General features: G+C 41.1%; 1 protein-coding gene across 1 annotated transcript in view; it reads left to right on the forward strand.

Annotated features, from left to right (window-relative positions):
• TMX2 (thioredoxin related transmembrane protein 2) overlaps positions 1–20,125 on the forward strand; it is a 243,673-nt gene that overhangs the window by 166,079 nt on the left and 57,469 nt on the right. Inside the window, exon 6 of the mRNA XM_053692336.1 lies at positions 7,054–7,119. Within this exon, the coding sequence (XP_053548311.1) occupies positions 7,054–7,119 (66 nt within the window). The remainder of the gene's footprint in view (positions 1–7,053; positions 7,120–20,125) is intronic.

Consider the following 20,125-nt stretch of genomic DNA (forward strand, 5'->3'; position numbering starts at 1 on the left):
GGTTTAACTACATCAACACAACGTCAAACATTATTTATCAATGTAAAAGAATATACTAAATTTTTGGCAGGGAATAAGTGTTTGGGGGGAAAAAAGGGAAACATTTCCAATTGTTACTGGGCGGGGTTTCGGGGCCTTCTATCTCTAATCACAACCCCAGTAGTATATGTGAGAGGTATGCACAAGCAACTCTCATAGGTGCTTTGATTCCCTGGTCATTCAATCTAATTTTCAATCTATTTTAATTCTATTTAATCAATTTTTCCTCTTTGTGTTACTATCGAAGAACGGACCACTGTAACACTGATTGCTCCAGCGTGGGCCTGCAGGACTTGGTATGCAGATATAATCCAAATGTCCTTTCTCAAGTTCCCTTCTTTCATCAAACCCTCAAATCTCTAAATTTGACAGCATGGTGATTGAATGCCTAATTTTGTCTCAAAGGGGTATCTGACAAGTGATGGACACTTAATTCAAGCACAAAAGCCTGTTGCCAGGTGCATTTATCATAAAGTGTAGACAACTCTTCATACCTGGTTTGAGACTAAGCATTACTGTTGCAATTATCGAATTCCTATTACAAATTTTACAGGATGATCTGAGGCGGCTTTAAGTAATAAAAAAAAAAGAAAGTTCTGCTGTTTAGTATCATATTTCTCTTGTTAAGTGTATACAGTCACGGATCATCCCATTACTTGTGGGACTATTCTCCTTCCCAACAGGAAGTTGCAAGAGGATCACCCACAGCAGAGCTAGCTATATAGCTCCTCCCCTAACTGTCATATCCAGTCATTCTCTTGCAAGCCCTCAACCAAGATGGAGGTCGAAGAGGAGTGTGGTGTTTTATACTTAGTTTATCTTCAATCAAAGTTTGTTATTTTTAAATGGTGCGCGGAGTGTACTGTTTATCTCAGGCAGTATTTAGAAGAAGAATCTGCCTGCGTTTTCTATGATCTTAGCAGAAGTAAACTAAGATCCATGGCTGTTCTCACATATTCTGAGGAGTGAGGTAACTTCAGAGAGGGAATGGCGGTGCAGGTTTTCCTGCAATAAGGTGATGTGCAGTAATATTTTTCTAGGGATGGAATTTTGCCTAGAAAATGCTGCTGATACCGAACTAATGTAAGTAAAGCCTTAAATGCAGTTATAGCGACTGGTATCAGCTTATTAATAGAGATACATACTCTTTATAAAGTGTATTTTTAAAATGTTTGCTGGCATTGTTTAATCGTTTTTTATATATGTTTTGTGATAAAACTTATTGGGGCCTAGTTTTTTTCCACATGGCTGGTTTGATTTTTGCCTAGTAACAGTTTCCTTAGGCTTTGTCCACTGTTGCAATATGAGTGGGAAGGGCCTATTTTTAGTGTTTTTCTGTGCAGATAAAAATACTACAGAGACATTCAGCTTCTTCCTGGCATGATCCAGGACATATCTGGAGGGCTCAAAAGGCTTCAAAGTCGTTTTTGAGGGAGGTAAAAAAGCCACAGTAGCGCTGTGGCCAGTTGTGACTGAAAAAAACAAAAAACATAAAAAAAACGTTTTTGTCTTTTATTATTCAGTTTTGGTATTAAGGGGTTAATCATCCATTTGCAAGTGGGTGCAATGCTCTGCTAACTGTTACATACACTGTAAAACTTTTGTTAGTGTAACTGCCTTTTTTTCACTGTTATTTCAAATCTTTGACCAAAATTTGTGTTTCTTAAAGGTGCAGTAACCTTTTTTTATATTGCTTGTAAACTTGTTTAAAGTGTTTTCCAAGCTTGCTAGTCTCATTGCTAGTCTGTTTAAACATGTCTGACACAGAGGAAACTACTTGTTCATTATGTTTGAAAGCCATGGTGGAGTCCCATAGGAGAATGTGTACTAAATGTATTGATTTCACCTTAAACAGTAAAGATTGGTCTTTAACTATAAAAGAAATATCACCAGAAAGATTCTGATGAGGGGAGTTATGCCAACTAAACTCTCCCCACCGTGTCAGACCCTTCGCCTCCCGCTCAGGGGATGCACGCTAATATGGCGCCAATTACATCAGGGACGCCCATAGCGATTACCTTGCAGGACATGGCTGCAATCATGAATAATACCCTGTCAGAGGTATTATCCAGGTTGCCTGAATTTAAGAGGCCAAGCGCGATTGCCTCTGGGTGTTTAGGAGAAATACAGAGCACGCAGATGCTTGTAAGGGCCATGTCTGATACTGCGTCCACAATATGCAGATCATGAGGACGGAGAGCTTCAGTCTGTGGGTGACATCTCTGATTCGGGAAACCTGATTCAGAGATTTCTAATTTTAAATTTAAGAACCTCGTGTGTTGCTTGGGGAGGTATTAGCTGCTCTGAATGACTGTTACACAGTTGCAGTACCAGAGAAATTGTGTAGGCTGGATAAATACTATGCGGTACCGGTGTGTCTGATGTTTTTCCTATACCTAAAAGGCTCTACAGAAATTATTAGCAAGGACGTGGGATAGACCGGGGGTGCCTTTTTCCCCACACTCCTATATTTAGAAAAATGTTTCCAATAGACGCCACTACACGGACTTATGAGAAGTCGGTCCCCTAAGGTGGAGGGAGCAGTTTCTACTTTAGCAAAGCGTACTACTATCCCGGTTGAGGACAGTTGTGCTTTTTCAGATCCCAAGGGATAAAAAAATTGGAGGGTTACCTTAAGAAAATGTATTATTCAACAAGGTTTTATTTTACAGGCCCCTTGCATGCATTGCGCTGTCCACGGCCGCGGCCGGCATTCTGGTTTGAGGCCCTGGAAGAGGCCATGCATACAGCTCCATTGACTGAAATTATTGACAAGTTTAGAACACTTAAGCTAGCTAACTCATTTGTTTCTGATGCCATTGTTCATTTGACTAAACTAACGGCTAAGAATTCCTGATTCGCCATCCAAGCGCGTAGGGCGCTATGGCTTAAATCCTGGTCAGCTGACGTGACTTCGAAGTCTAAATTACTCAACATTCCTTTCAAGGGGCAGACCTTATTCCGGCCTGGTTTGAAGGAAATTATTGCTGACATTACTGGAGGTAAGGTCACACCCCTTCCTCAGGACAGGGCCAAAGCAAAGGCCAAACAGTCTAATTTTCGTGCCTTTCAAAATTTCAAGGCAGGTGCAGCATCAACTTCCTCCGCTTCAAAACAAGAGGGAACTTTTGCTCAATCTAAGCAGGCCTGGAAACCTAACCAGTCCTGGAACAAAGGCAAGCAGGCCAGAAAGCCTGCTGCTGCCTCTAAGACAGCATGAAGGAACGGCCCCCCTATCCGGCGAAAGGATCTAGTAGGGGGCAGACTTTCTCTCTTCGCCCAGGCGTGGGCAAGAGATGTTCAGGATCCCTGGGCGTGGAGATCATATCTCAGGTATATCTTTCTGGACTTCAAAGCTTCCCCTCCACACAAGGGAGATTTCATCTTTCAAGGCTATCTGCAAATCAGATAAAGAAAGAGGACATTCCTACGCTGTGTGCAAGACCTCCTAGTTATGGGAGTGATCCCATCCAGTTCCGCGGACGGAACTAGGACAGGGTTTTTATTCAATCTCTTGTGGTTCCCCAAAAAAGAGGGAACCTTTCAGACCAATTTTGGATCTAAAGATCTTAAACAAATTCCTCAGAGTTCCATCTTTTCAAAATGGAAACTATTCGGACCATCCTACCATGATCCAAGAAGGTCAGTACATGACCACAGTGGACTTAAAAGGATGCCTACCTTCACATACCGATTCACAAAGATCATCATTGGTTTTCTAAGGTTTGCCTTTCTATGACAGGCAATACCAATTTGTAGCTCTTTCCCCTTCGGGTTGGCTACAGCCCCGAGAATCTTTACAAAGGTTCTGGGCACACTTCTGGCGGTTCTAAGCCCCGCGAAGGCATAGCGGTGGCTCCGTATCTAGACGACATCCTGATACAGCGTCATGCTTTCAAGTTGCCAAGTCTTCATACAGAGATAGTTCTCGCAAATTCTGAGGGTCGCCCGGTGGACAAGTGAACGAGGGAAAAGAGTTCTATAACCCCACTCCACAAGGCGACTCCTTCTTAGGGACTCCTTATAGCATTCTGTAGAAATGAAAATTTACCCTGAACGGAGTCCAGGTTATCCAAAAACTTCTAAATGCCTTGCCCGTGTTCTTTCACTCCATTCCGCGCCCCTTCGGTAGCATCAGTGTACTGGAGGTAATCGGCTTAATTGGTAGCGGCAATGGACCATAGTGCCCTTTGCCGCGCCTTCATCTCAGAACCGCCTGCAAAAATTATCAGGTGCTGAGTCAGTGAAGGCGGGGATTACTCAGATTTGTCCCCTCTGCTAAATCTGGATCAAGAGACCAGAGATTCTCTTCTCTGGTGGTTGTTTCGGGTACACCTGTCCAAGGGTATGACCTTTCGCAGGCCAGATTGGACAATTGTAACAACAGATGCTAGCCTTCTAGGTTGGGGTGCAGTCTGGAATTCCCTGAAGGCACAGGGATCGTGGACTCAGGAGGAGAAACTCCTTCCAATAAATATTCTGGAGTTAAGAGCGATATTCAATGCTCTTCTGGCTTGGCCTAAGTTAGCAACACTGAGGTTCATCAGATTTCAGTCGGACAACATCACGACTGTGGCTTACATCAACCATCAAGGGGGAACCAGGAGTTCCCTAGCGATGTTAGAAGTCTCAAAAATAATTCGCTGGGCAGAGTACCACTCTTGCCACCTGTCAGCAATCCATATCCCAGGCGTGGAGAACTGGGAGGCGGATTTTCTAAGTCGTCAGACTTTCCATCCGGGGGAGTGGGAACTCCATCCGGAGGTGTTTGCTCAGTTGATTCATCGTTGGGGCAAACCAGAGTTGGATCTCATGGCGTCTCGCCAGAACGCCAAGCTTCCTTGTTACGGATCCAGGTCCAGGGACCCAGAAGCGACGCTGATAGATGCGCTAGCAGCGCCTTGGTTCTTCAACCTGGCTTATGTGTTTCCACCGTTTCCTCTGCTCCCTCGACTGATTGCCAAAATCAAACAGGAGAGAGCATCGGTGATTCTGATAGCACCTGCGTGGCCACGCAGGACTTGGTATGCAGACCTAGTGGACATGTCATCCTTTCCACCATGGACTCTGCCTCTAAGACAGGACCTTCTGATACAAGGTCCTTTCAATCATCCAAATCTAATTTCTCTGAGACTGACTGCATGGAGATTGAACGCTTGATTCTATCAAAGCGTGGCTTCTCCGAGTCAGTCATTGATACTTTAATACAGGCACGAAAGCCTGTTACCAGGAAAATCTACCACAAGATATGGAGTAAATATCTTTATTGGTGTGAATCCAAGACTTACTCATGGAGTAAAGTTAGGATTCCTAGAATATTGTCTTTTCTCCAAGAGGGCTTGGACAAAGGATTATCAGCTAGTTCCTTAAAGGGACAGATTTCTGCTCTGTCTATTCTTTTGCACAAGCGTCTAGCAGAGGTTCCAGACGTCCAGACATTTTGCCAGGCTTTGGTTAGATTTAAGCCTGTGTTTAAACCTGTTGCTCCCCCGTGGAGCTTAAACTTGGTTCTTAAGGTTCTTCAAGGAGTTCCGTTTGAACCCCTTCATTCCATTGATATTAAACTTTTATCTTGGAAAGTTCTGTTTTTGATGGCTATTTCCTCGGCTCGGAGAGTCTCTGAGCTATCTGCCTTACAATGTGATTCTCCCTATCTGATTTTTCATGCAGATAAGGTAGTTCTGCGTACCAAACCTGGGTTTTTACCTAAGGTGGTTTCTAACAAGAATATCAATCAAGAGATTGTTGTTCCATCGTTGTGCCCTAATCCTTCTTCAAAGAAGGAACGTCTTTTACATAATCTGGACGTAGTCCGTGCCTTGAAGTTTTACTTATCTTTCCTGTTTGTCGTTTACTCTGGACAGAGGAGAGGTCAAAAAGCTTCGTCAACCTCTCTTTCCTTTTGGCTTCAGAGCGTAATAAGCCTAGCCTATGAGACTGCTGGACAGCAGCCCCCTGAAAGGATTACAGCTCATTCTACTAGAGCTGTGGCTTCCACCTGGGCCTTCAAAAATGAGGCCTCTGTTGAACAGATTTGCAAGGCTGCGACTTGGTCTTTGCTTCACACTTTTTCAAAATTTTACAAATTTGATACTTTTGCTTCTTCGGAGGCTGTGTTTGGGAGAAAGGTTCTTCAGGCAGTGGTTCCTTCCGCTTAATCCTGCCTTGTCCCTCCCATCATCCGTGTACTTTAGCTTTGGTATTGGTATCCCACAAGTAATGGATGATCCGTGGACTGGATACACTTAACAAGAGAAAACATAATTTATGCTTACCTGATAAATTTATTTATCTTGTAGTGTATCCAGTCCCACGGCCCGCCCTGTCCTTTTAAGGCAGGTCTAAATTTTAATTAAACTTCAGTCACCACTGCACCCTATGGTTTCTCCTTTCTCTGTTTGTTTTCGGTCGAATGACTGGATATGACAGTTAGGGGGGAGGAGCTATATAGCAGCTCTGCTGTGGGTGATCCTCTTGCAACTTCCTGTTGGGAAGGAGAATATCCCACAAGTAATGGATGATCCGTGGACTGGATACACTACAAGAGAAATAAATTTATCAGGTAAGCATAAATTGTTTTTCCTTTCCCATTTTCATGGGGTTGTTGTGGATCCCACATGTGATGGCTTGTGAACTCTCCCTATTTTTTGAGAAAACTTTTTTTATTTTTATCTGATAAATTAAGTTATTTCACGAGAACTGCCCTTTTGTTTTTTTTCTGTACAGTTGGCGGCAGTACCAGATTGCACTTCACTTATCTTGCTTTTTCCTTCCCTACTTTTTAAAATTCTCCCCTCTGGACATATGTATGACTGAGGGATTATGGGAAAGTGGGAGGTATTAAAAACTCTTATGTTGGGTGTTTTGCCTCCTCCTACTGGACTTGAGTTTAATCCCTCACGTGATAGTTTGTGGACTCACAAATTTTATCAGGTAAGCATTTTTTAAGTGTATGTCATAGATACCTATGTAATATTGGTTAATCTCTTGTGCTTTCTTTGCTGTCTTTTACAGGTATCATTGTCATGGATTGAAATTTGGAAAAGTTGACATTGGCAGATATCCTGACGTTAGCACCAAGTAAGAATTGATTTTTTTTAAATTCTGGCTGTATTGGTTGTTTTTGACCTTGTAGAATATTAACTTATGACTCCTCTGTGATCCTTTTTTTATTTCTAAAGGCAGTGAAAGTCCACAAATTCATTAATAACCTATGAAAAATACTTCACCAGGAGCAGGCAAAGACACCCAAAACAAAGCATTATAGGGGCAGTCTGCACCAGTTTTGCATAACCAACACAGTTATATTAATACACTTTGTACCTCTTGATTACCCTCTATCTAAGCTTCTGCAGGCTGTCCCTTTTTTTCCGTTTTTTTGACAGACTTGAATTTTAGCCAATCAGTGCAGACCCCTAGGTAACTCCACAGCCATAAGCACAATGTTATGTATATGGATCTCTAGTTGTGAAAATGCATTCAGATAAGAGGCAGCCTTCAAGGTCTAATAAATTAGCATATGAGCCTTCCTAGGTTTAACTTTCAATTAAGAATTCCAAGAGAACAAAGCAAAATTGATGATAAAAGTAAATTGGAAAGTTGTTTTAAAATGATGCCCTATCTGAATCATGAAAGTTTATTTCCTTTCCAATGGCATGGAAAGTCCACAAGTCCACAAATCCATTTTAATTCCTAGTGGGAATTCAACTCCTGGCCACCAGGAGGAAACAAAGAACACCCCAGCAAAGCTGTTAAGTATCACTCCCACTTCCCTTAAACCCCCAGTCATTATTTGCCTTATGGCATGTATGGTTTCATGTATCATAATCATTTCCTATGTTTTATTTATAGGCATACAATATTACAATCTCCCTCATAATTAAGTGATAATTACTATGTCTGTGACCTGTATGTTTCCGTGTATCATCCTCAATCTTATTTTCTTTCATGTAATTGGCAAGAGTCCATGAGCTAGTGACGTATGGGATATACAATCCTACCAGGAGGGGCAAAGTTTCTCAAACCTCAAAATGCCTATAAATACACCCCTCACCACACCCGCAATTCAGTTTTACAAACTTTGCCTCCTATGGAGGTGGTGAAGTAAGATTGTGCTAAGATTTCTACATTAATATGCGCTTCTCAGCATTTTGAAGCCCGATTCCTCTCAGAGTACTGTGAATGTCAGAGGGATGTGAAGTGATTACCTCTACTGATAACCGTTTCAGTACTGGTTTGGCTATCTGCTATATGTAGATGGTTGTCTTTTGGTAAGTATGTTTTCATTATTTAAGACACTCTCAGCTATGGTTTGGCACTTTATGTATTTATATAAAGTTCTAAATATATGTATTGTACGTATATTTGCCATGATTCAGGTTTTCAGTATATTTCCTTTTGCAGACTGTCAGTTTCATATATGGGAAATGTTTTTTTTTTTTAGGAAAAATTTATTTCTTACCTGGGGTATAGTTTTTTTTCAAATTGACTGTCTTTTAAATTTGCGGGCAGAATTTGGCTTGCGAGGGCGCAAAATGCCAAAGTTTATTGCGTCATTTTTGGAGCAAGATTTTTTTGGCGCGAAGTTACTGCCCCAAGACAAGAATCAAAGGGTAAATTTAAAGCTCCCAATCGTTTTTGTTCATTTCATCAGATAAGAGAACAGACAACCACTCCTCCCTCTAAGGCCTTTGGCTCTAATTGGAGACCCATCTCCGAATTGGAATAAATCCAAGCTTTATAAGAAACCAAATCCTGCCCCTTAACCTCCATGAAGGTGCGGGCCTCAAGCCAGTTCATCTGGTAGGGGGTAGACTAAAGCTATTTAACCCCTTAACGACACGAGTCGTACAGGGTACGTCGCACACAACCTGGTCTTTAAAGACCAGCGAAGTACCCTGTACGACTTTGGGGATTAAAGCGGCTGGAAGCGATCCTGATCGCTTCCAGCCGCTTTACAGTTATTGCAGTGATGCCTCGATATCGAGGCATCCTGCAATAACATTTTCTTTCATGTAATTAGCAAGAGTCCATGAGCTAGTGACGTATGGGATATACATTCCTACCAGGAGGGGCAAAGTTTCCCAAACCTCAAAATGCCTATAAATACACCCCTCACCACACCCACAATTCAGTTTTTACAAACTTTGCCTCCTATGGAGGTGGTGAAGTAAGTTTGTGCTAGATTCTACGTTGATATGCGCTCCGCAGCAAGTTGGAGCCCGGTTTTCCTCTCAGCGTGCAGTGAATGTCAGAGGGATGTGAGGAGAGTATTGCCTATTTGAATGCAGTGATCTCCTTCTACGGGGTCTATTTCATAGGTTCTCTGTTATCGGTCGTAGAGATTCATCTCTTACCTCCCTTTTCAGATCGACGATATACTCTTATTTATATACCATTACCTCTGCTGATTTTCGTTTCAGTACTGGTTTGGCTTTCTACAAACATGTAGATGAGTGTCCTGGGGTAAGTAAATCTTATTTTCTGTGACACTCTAAGCTATGGTTGGGCACTTTATTTATAAAGTTCTAAATATATGTATTCAAACATTTATTTGCCTTGACTCAGGATGTTCAACATTCCTTATTTTCAGACAGTCAGTTTCATATTTTGGATAATGCATTTGAATCAATTTTTTTCTTACCTTAAAATTTGACTCTTTTTTTCCCTGTGGGCTGTTAGGCTCGCGGGGGCTGAAAATGCTTCATTTTATTGCGTCATTCTTGGCGCGGACTTTTTTGGCGCAAAAAATCTTTTCTGTTTCCGGCGTCATACGTGTCGCCGGAAGTTGCGTCACTTTTTGACGTCCTTTTGCGCCAAAAATGTCGGCGTTCCGGATGTGGCGTCATTTTTGGCGCCAAAAAGCATTTAGGCGCCAAATAATGTGGGCGTCTTATTTGGCGCCAAAAAATATGGGCGTCGCTTTTGTCTCCACATTATTTCAGTCTCATTTTTTCTTTGCTTCTGGTTACTAGAAGCTTGTTTATTGGCATTATTTCCCATTCCTGAAACTGTCATTTAAGGAATTTGATCAATTTTGCTTTATATGTTGTTTTTTCTCTTACATATTGCAAGATGTCTCACGTTGCATCTGAGTCAGAAGATACTTCAGGAAAATCGCTGTCTAGTGCTGGAACTACCAAAGCTAAGTGTATCTGCTGTAAACTTTTGGTAGCTATTCCTCCGGCTGTTGTTTGTATTAATTGTCATGACAAACTTGTTAAAGCAGATATTTCATTTAGTAATGTACCATTGCCTGTTGCAGTTCCTTCAACATCTAAGGTGCAGAATGTTCCTGATAACATAAGAGATTTTGTTTCTGAATCCATCAAGAAGGCTATGTCTGTTATTTCTCCTTCTAGTAAACATAAAAAATCTTTTAAAACTTCTCTCTCTACAGATGAATTTTTAAATGAACATCATCATTCTGATTCTGATGACTCTTCTGGTTCAGAGGATTCTGTCTCAGAGATTGATGCTGATAAATCTTCATATTTATTTCAAATGGAATTTATTCGTTCTTTACTTAAAGAAGTACTAATTGCTTTAGAAATAGAGGATTCTGGTCCTCTTGATACTAATTCTAAACGTTTAGATAAGGTATTTAAATCTCCTGTGGTTATTCCAGAAGTTTCTAAACGTTTTAAGCAATTATATCCTGTGCCGTCTGACAGATTAGAATTTTGGGACAAAATCCCTAAAGTCGATGGGGCTATTTCTACCCTTGCTAAACGTACTACTATTCCTACGTCGGATGGTACTTCGTTTAAAGATCCTTTAGATAGGAAAATTGAATCCTTTCTAAGAAAAGCTTATCTGTGTTCAGGTAATCTTCTTAGACCTGCTATATCATTGGCTGATGTTGCTGCAGCTTCAACTTTTTGGTTGGAGACTTTAGCGCAACAAGTAACAGATCATGATTCTCATAATATTATTATTCTTCTTCAGCATGCTAATAATTTTATCTGTGATGCCATCTTTGATATTATCAGAGTTGATGTCAGGTTTATGTCTCTAGCTATTCTAGCTAGAAGAGCTTTATGGCTTAAAACTTGGAATGCTGATATGGCTTCTAAATCAACTCTACTTTCCATTTCTTTCCAAGGTAACAAATTATTTGGTTCTCAGTTGGATTCTATTATCTCAACTGTTACTGGTGGGAAAGGAACTTTTTTACCACAGGATAAAACATCTAAGGGTAAAAACAGGGCTAATAATCGTTTTCGTTCCTTTCGTTTCAACAAAGAACCTTGAGCCTGATCCTTCATCCTCAGGAGCAGTTTCAGTTTGGAAACCATCTCCAGTCTGGAATAAATCCAAGCCTTCTAGAAAGGCAAAGCCTGCTTCTAAGTCCACATGAAGGTGCAGCCCTCATTCCAGCTCAGCTGGTAGAGGGGGCAGGTTACGTTTTTTCAAAGAAATTTGGATCAATTCTGTTCATAATCTTTGGATTCAGAACATTGTTTCAGAAGTGTACAGAATTGGTTTCAAGATGAGACCTCCTGCAAAGAGATTTTTTCTTTCCCGTGTCCCAGTAAATCCAGTGAAAGCTCAAGCATTTCTGAATTGTGTTTCAGATCTAGAGTTGGCTGGAGTAATTATGCCAGTTCCAGTTCTGGAACAGGGGATGGGGTTTTATTCAAATCTCTTCATTGTACCAAAGAAGGAGAATTCCTTCAGACCAGTTCTGGATCTAAAAATATTGAATCGTTATGTAAGGATACCAACATTCAAAATGGTAACTGTAAGGACTATCTTGCCTTTTGTTCAGCAAGGGCATTATATGTCCACAATAGATTTACAGGATGCATATCTGCATATTCCGATTCATCCAGATCATTATCAGTTCCTGAGATTCTCTTTTCTGGACAAGCATTACCAGTTTGTGGCTCTGCCGTTTGGCCTAGCTACAGCTCCAAGAATTTTTACAAAGGTTCTCGGTGCCCTTCTGTCTGTAATCAGAGAACAGGGTATTGTGGTATTTCCTTATTTGGACGATATCTTGGTACTTGCTCAGTCTTTACATTTAGCAGAATCTCATACGAATCGACTTGTGTTGTTTCTTCAAGATCATGGTTGGAGGATCAATTCACCAAAAAGTTCATTGATTCCTCAGACAAGGGTAACCTTTCTGGGTTTCCAGATAGATTCAGTGTCTATGACTCTGTCTTTAACAGACAAGAGACGTCTAAAATTGATTTCGGCTTGTCGAAACCTTCAGTCACAATCATTCCCTTCGGTAGCCTTATGCATGGAAATTCTAGGTCTTATGACTGCTGCATCGAACGCGATCCCCTTTGCTCGTTTTCACATGCGACCTCTTCAGCTCTGTATGCTGAATCAATGGTGCAAGGATTACACAAAGATATCTCAATTAATATCTTTAAAACCGATTGTACGACACTCTCTAACGTGGTGGACAGATCACCATCGTTTAATTCGGGGGGCTTCTTTTGTGCTTCCGACCTGGACTGTAATTTCAACAGATGCAAGTCTCACAGGTTGGGGAGCTGTGTGGGGATCTCTGACAGCACAAGGAGTTTGGGAATCTCAGGAGGTGAGATTACCGATCAATATTTTGGAACTCCGTGCAATTTTCAGAGCTCTTCAGTTTTGGCCTCTTCTGAAGAGAGAATCGTTCATTTGTTTTCAGACAGACAATGTCACTACTGTGGCATACATCAATCATCAAGGAGGGACTCACAGTCCTCTGGCTATGAAAGAAGTATCTCGAATTCTGGTTTGGGCGGAATCCAGCTCCTGTCTAATATCTGCCGTTTATATCCCAGGTATAGACAATTGGGAAGCGGATTATCTCAGTCGCCAAACGTTCCATCCGGGCGAATGGTCTTCACCCAGAGGTATTTCTTCAGATTGTTCAAATGTGGGAGCTTCCAGAAATAGATCTGATGGCGTCTCATCTAAACAAGAAACTTCCCAGGTATCTGTCCAGATCCCGGGATCCTCAGGACGGAAGCAGTGGATACATTATCACTTCCTTGGAAGTATCATCCTGCTTATATCTTTCCGCCTCTAGTTCTTTTTTCAAGAGTAATCTCCAAGATTCTGAAGGAATGCTCGTTTGTTCTGCTGGTAGCTCCGGCATGGCCTCACAGGTTTTGGTATGCGGATCTTGTCCGGATGGCCTCTTGCCATCCGTGGACTCTTCCGCTACGACCAGACCTTCTGTCGCAAGGTCCTTTTTTCCATCAGGATCTCAAATCCTTAAATTTAAAGGTATGGAGATTGAACGCTTGATTCTTGGTCAAAGAGGTTTCTCTGACTCTGTGATTAATACTATGTTACAGGCTCGTAAATCTGTATCCAGAGAGATATATTATAGAGTCTGGAAGACTTATATTTCTTGGTGTCTTTCTCATCATTTTTCTTGGCATTCTTTTAGAATTCCGAGAATTTTACAGTTTCTTCAGGATGGTTTAGATAAAGGTTTATCCGCAAGTTCTTTGAAAGGACAAATCTCTGCTCTTTCTGTTCTTTTTCACAGAAAGATTGCTAATCTTCCTGATATTCATTGTTTTGTACAAGCTTTGGTTCGTATAAAACCTGTCATTAAGTCAATTTCTCCTCCTTGGAGTTTGAATTTGGTTCTGGGGGCTCTTCAAGCTCCTCCGTTTGAACCTATGCATTCATTGGACATCAAATTACTTTCTTGGAAAGTTTTGTTCCTTTTGGCAATCTCTTCTGCCAGAAGAGTTTCTGAATTATCTGCTCTTTCTTGTGAGTCTCCTTTTCTGATTTTTCATCAGGATAAGGCAGTGTTGCGAACTTCTTTTGAATTTTTACCTAAAGTTGTGAATTCTAACAACATTAGTAGAGAAATTGTGGTTCCTTCATTATGTCCTAATCCTAAGAATTCTAAGGAGAAATCATTGCATTCTTTGGATGTTGTTAGAGCTTTGAAATATTATGTTGAAGCTACTAAGTCTTTCCGAAAGACTTCTAGTTTATTTGTTATCTTTTCCGGTTCTAGAAAAGGCCAGAAAGCTTCTGCCATTTCTTTGGCATCTTGGTTGAAATCTTTAATTCATCTTGCCCATGTTGAGTCGGGTTAAAACTCCCGCCTCAAAGGATTACAGCTCATTCTACTAGGTCAGTTTCTACTTCCTGGGCGTTTAGGAATGAAGCTTCGATTGATCAGATTTGCAAAGCAGCAACTTGGTCCTCTTTGCATACTTTTACTAAATTCTACCATTTTGATGTATTTTCTTCTTCTGAAGCAGTTTTTGGTAGAAAAGTACTTCAGGCAGCGGGGTTCAGTTTGAATCTTCTGCTTATGTTTTTCATTAAACTTTATTTTGGGTGTGGATTATTTCAGCAGGAATTGGCTGTCTTTATTTTATCCCTCCCTCTCTAGTGACTCTTGCGTGGAAAGATCCACATCTTGGGTAATCATTATCCCATACGTCACTAGCTCATGGACTCTTGCTAATTACATGAAAGAAAACATAATTTATGTAAGAACTTACCTGATAAATTCATTTCTTTCATATTAGCAAGAGTCCATGAGGCCCGCCCTTTTTTTGGGGTGGTTTTTTTTTTTATAAAGCACAATTATTCCAATTCCTTATTTTATATGCTTTCGCACTTTTTTATCACCCCACTTCTTGGCTATCTGTTAAACTGAATTGTGGGTGTGGTGAGGGGGTGTATTTATAGGCATTTTTGAGGTTTGGGAAACTTTGCCCCTCCTGGTAGGAATGTATATTCCCATACGTCACTAGCTCATGGGACTCTTGCTAATATGAAAGAATGAATTTATCAGGTCAGTTCTTACATAAATTATGTTTTTCCCCCATCCGATGCAGAGAGAGCCACTCTGTGGCCCTCTCTGCACCGGCATCGATGGCCGCAGTCGTTGGTGGGTGGGAGCTGACGTGGGAGGCGGGTGGGCGGCCATCGATGAAAGGCTGAAGAGAGAGTCGCGGCGGGGGTTGTCGGGAGTGCGCACCGGAGCGCGCGCGTGCACGGGGGCGGCGGGCGGGCGCGTGCACGGGGAGGGAGCGGGTGGGAACCGCTTCACTACGGAAAAAAAACATTGTACAGAAGTGGCAGTAAGGGGGGATAAAATCCCTAATGAAAGGTTAATCTAAGGGATCTGGGAGCGGGTGGGGGGATTGGTGGGGGGGGGGAAGCTACACTACACTACAGAAAAAAGGAAAATAAATAAAAAAAAAATTAAAAAATACATTTTTATTTGCAAACTGGGTACTGGCAGACAGCTGCCAGTACCCAAGATGGCTCCCAGTAAGTTAGAGGTGGAGGGTAGAGAGCTGGTTGGGGGGATCAGGGAGGTTGGGGGCTAAGGGGGGATCCTACACAGCTGCATATGTAAATATGCTATACATTTTTTTTTTTTTTTTTTTTTTAAATACACCTTTTATTTTAGTACTGGCAGACTTTCTGCCAGTACTTAAGATGGCGGGGGCAATTGTGGGGGAGGGAAGGGAGCTGTTTGGGAGGGATCAGGGGGTGGGATGTGTCAGGTGAGAGGCTGATCTCTACGCTAAAGCTAAAATTAACCCTGCACGCTCCCTACAAATGACCTAATTAACCCCTGCACTGCTGGGCATAATACACGTGTGGTGCGCAGCGGCATTTAGCGGTCTTATAATTACCAAAAAGCAACGCCAAAGCCATATATGTCTGCTATTTCTGAACAAAGGGGATCCCAGAGAAGTATTTACAATCATTTATGCCATACTTGCAAAAGTTGTTTGTAAATAATTTCAGTGAGAAACCTAAAATTGTGAAAAATTTACGTTTTTTTTTTTATTTAATCGCATTTAGCGGTGAAATGGTAGCATGAAATATACCAAGATGGGCCTAGATCAATACTTGGGGTTGTCTACTACACTACACTAAGCTAAAATTAACCCTAGACGCTCCCTACATGCCTCCCTAATTAACCCCTTCACTGCTGGGCATAATACACGTGTGATGCGCAGTGGCATTTTAGCGGCCTTCTAATTACCAAAAAGGCAACGCCAAAGTCATATATGTCCTGCTATTTCTGAACAAAGGGGATCCCAGAGAAGCATTTACAACCATTTATGCCATAATTGCACAAGTTGTTTGTAAATAATTTCAGTGAGGAAACCTAAAGTTTGTGAAAAATATTTGGGAAAAAGTGAACAATTTTTTTTATTTGATTGCAATTGGTGGTGAAATGGTGGCATGAAATATACCAAAATGGGCCTACATCAATACTTTGGGATGTCTTCTAAAAAAAAATATATACATGTCAATGGATATTCAGGGATTCCTGAAAGATATCAGTGTTCCAATGTAACTAGCGCTAATTTTGAAAAAAAAGTGGTTTGGAAATAGCAAAGTGCTTCTTGTATTTATTGCCCTATAACTTGCAAAAAAAGCAAAGAACATGTAAACATTGGGTATTTCTAAACTCAGGACAAAATTTAGAAACTATTTAGCATGGGTGTTTTTTGGTGGTTGTAGATGTGTAACAGATTGTGGGGGTCAAAGTTAGAAAAAGTGTGTGTTTTTTCCATTTTTTCCTCATATTTTATCATTTTTTTAAAGTAAATGATAAGATATGATAAAAATAATGGTATCTTTAGAAAGTCCATTTAATGGCGAGAAAAACGATATATAATATGTGTGGGTACAGTAAATGAGTAAGAGGAAAATTACAGCTAAACACAAACACTGCAGAAATTTAAAAAAAGCCCTGGTCCTTCAGGGAAAGAAATTGAAAAATGGCCTTGTCCTTAAGGGGTTAAAAGAGTTTGGACAGACTCTGTCCACAATCAGTGGATTCAGAATATAATTTCTCAGGGGTATCGAATAGGATTCAGAATAAGGCCTCTCTTGGGAAGATTCTTTCTTACCCATGTTCCAAAAAACACAGTAAAAGCTCAAACCTTTCTGAAATGTGTTTCAGATCTAGAAATTTCAGGGGTAATTGTCCCAGTTCCACAGCAGGAACAAGGATTGGGTTTTCATTCAAATCTATTCATTGTACCAAAGAAGGGAAATTCTTTCAGACCAATTTCAGATCTGAAAACTTTAAATCGTTTTGTAATAGTCCCAACTTTCAAGATGGTGACTATAAGGACTAGGGTTGCACCGATACCGATACTAGTATCGGTATTGGTACCGATACCAAGTATTTGCATGAGTACTTGTACTCGTGCAAATGCACCGATACTTAAACCGATACCTCCACTTCCTACCCATATGCTATCTTGTGGTGTTTTTTCAAACTGCATGTTCTCATTTCATTTTAAACTGGAGTGGAGACTAAACTAAAAATTGTTTACTACTGTTCTGCCAATACAAATTGCTGTTATTTGTATTATTGTAGGAGAGATCACTGTACCTCGTTCAGACAAACCCCTGAAGTACTGGTCAATTAATAAATAGATTTCCAGCTCTGGCTAAAATGGCCCAAAAATATCTTCTGCACCATGCAGTAGTGTGGAAAGTGAAAGACTGTTCAACTTAGAGTCGAACCTGCATACAAATGTCAGATTGATGTTATATAACAGCCCTACAACCCAATTGCATCACCCCTTTAAATGTAATATTTTATTGTAATATTTTTTATTTAGAAACATGTTCAGTGAACTTTGTGACAAATAAAACTTTTATTATTTCATAATGTCTTTTGAATTACAGCCCTTTATAATTATAAAGAAGGAATCAAATAATTAGTCTGTATTGTGCTTGGTAAACTGTCACATGACATTAAAAAAAAAAGTACCGGTAATTGGTATCGGCGAGTATTTGGAAACAAGTATCGGTACTTGTACTCGGTAATAAAAAAATGGTATCGGTGCAACCCTAATAAGGACTATATTCTGCCTTTTGTTCAACAAGGTCACTTCATGTCCACAATAGACTTATCGGAAGCATACCTTTTACATTCCGATTTATCCAGATCACTATCGATTTCTGAGATTCTCTTTTCTAAACAAGCATTACCAATTTGTCGCTCTTCCGTTTTAGCCTTGCAACAGCACCAAGAATATTCTCAAGAGTTCTAGGTGCCCTTCTATTTGTAATCAGAGAGCAGGGTATTGCGGAGTTTCCTTATTTCTTTTACAAGATATGACGAGTCCACGGATTTCATCCTTATGGGATTACGCCTCCTGGTCAGCAGAAGGAGGAAAAGAGCACCACAGCAGAGCTGTATATATAGCTCCTCCCTTCCCTCCCACCCCAGTCATTCTCTTTGCCTGTGTTAGTGATAGGAAGAGGTAAAGTGAGGTGTTAGTTTAGATTCTTCAATCAAGAGTTTATTATTTTTTCTGTAGTGCCTAAGTGTACTATTTTATTAGGGTGTAGCCTAGACCAGATCAGTCTCTTCAGTTAACAAAAGAGAAGCATCTGGTGGCTTCAAAGCAATGGGAACTGGAAGGATCTATTCTCACTGTGCCTCCCATGATGTGTGGTGCCCTTCAGATGATGGTCTTAGCATGTGGCAACTAAGACCCTGTATGTCTCCACAGCTCTACCGGAGGGAACTGCAGGACCTCTTGGTTGTGGGACTAATTAAGCTGTCGCCCAGCTTCCAGGTACGTGCAGCTGTTTTACTCTGGGACACATTATTTCACTCAGAAGGTGGGCTGTATCTGGTATTTTTTACTTGTTAAACTGAACTCTAGAATAATGGGAGTTTGCAGTTTACTCGGTACAGAGTCGCATTATGGGGCTAAGAAATTAGTACATGCTCCTGTTACTGCGCTCATAGTGGCTGTTATGACACTGGGGAATTTTTTGGAAAATACTAGACTCAGATTTATTGGTAATCTTTATTACTGGGGTCAAAGTGTATTTGTGTGCTATTGTGCACTACCAATCAAGTGATCGTTGTTGCAAGGTTATTTTTAGTTGTGTGGCCATTCTCTATGTGCGGCGGGCTGTTCCTCTGATTGCCGCCCACGAGGGGCGGGGCTTCGTTCGCACACTTCAGACCGGATGTGTCTAGAAGCACTTGCCTCTGACGGAGTTCGACTGAGGACGTTAGCTCTAGGCGCTTGTTTGGACCGCATGGTTGTACTTTGAAGTAGACGGTCAGCATCGTCAGGGAGTTTGTTCCATTTCTGTGTCAATAGCGTGGGGGCAGGTAGGCGCCGCAGTAACGCTGTTACAGGGTGCACTGGTGGCTAGAGTTATTCATCAAATTTGTCACAGGGTACTGTGTTTTTTACTGTTCAATATACATAGGATTCACTATACATTATACATATCGAAATTAAAGGTGACCAAGCTGTACTTTGTTTAGAAGAGTATACTTGTAGTACCATAATCGTCTTAAATAAGATTATGGATAATCAAAGTGTCACATGTTCATTATGTTTAATGCAAATGTGGAGCCTCCTGTTACTTTTTGTCCTTCCTGTACAGAAAGGATTTTACAGTTCAGAGATAACATTTTCTTTAATAAAAGTTTGTCTATAGCGGATGCTGCTTAGGATTCTGCTGAAGAGCCCCAAGCGTCTCAGCCATTACCACTCACTCAGGCAACGCCTTGTTCTTCAACGGCGTCTGCTTCTTTCACTCTGCCTGCAGTTATGTCATCCACTCTTACAGAAGTTTTATCTAAGTTGCCAGTGTTACAAGGCAAACGCAGCAGGACAGAGACTCATGTAGTCCCTGTGACTTCTGATGCTTTGATGGCTATCTCCTATGTACCTTCCCAGGGCTCTGATTTGTGGGGTAGGGAGTCCCTGTCTGAGGGGGAACTGTCTGATTCAGGTAGTGCATTGCCCCCAGCAGAATCGGACGTCATGTCTTTTAGATTTAAACTTGAACACCTCCGCCTTTTGCTGCGAGAGGTTTTATTGACTCTGGACGACTGTAACTCTATTGTGGTCCCACCAGAGAAATTAAGTAAAATGGACAAGTACTTATAGGTACCTTCTTATTCAGATGTTTTTCCGGTTCCCAAGAGAGTTTCGGAAATTATTACACGGGAATGGGAAAGACCGGGTATCCCGTTCTCACCTTCCCCTATTTTTAAGCTGACACCGTTCGGGACTCTTGGCAAACGATCCCTAAGGTGGAAGGAGCTATCTCTACCCTGGCTAAGCGTATGACTATC

Source organism: Bombina bombina, chromosome 9 (assembly GCF_027579735.1).
Source record: "Bombina bombina isolate aBomBom1 chromosome 9, aBomBom1.pri, whole genome shotgun sequence".
Taxonomy (NCBI): domain Eukaryota; kingdom Metazoa; phylum Chordata; class Amphibia; order Anura; family Bombinatoridae; genus Bombina; species Bombina bombina.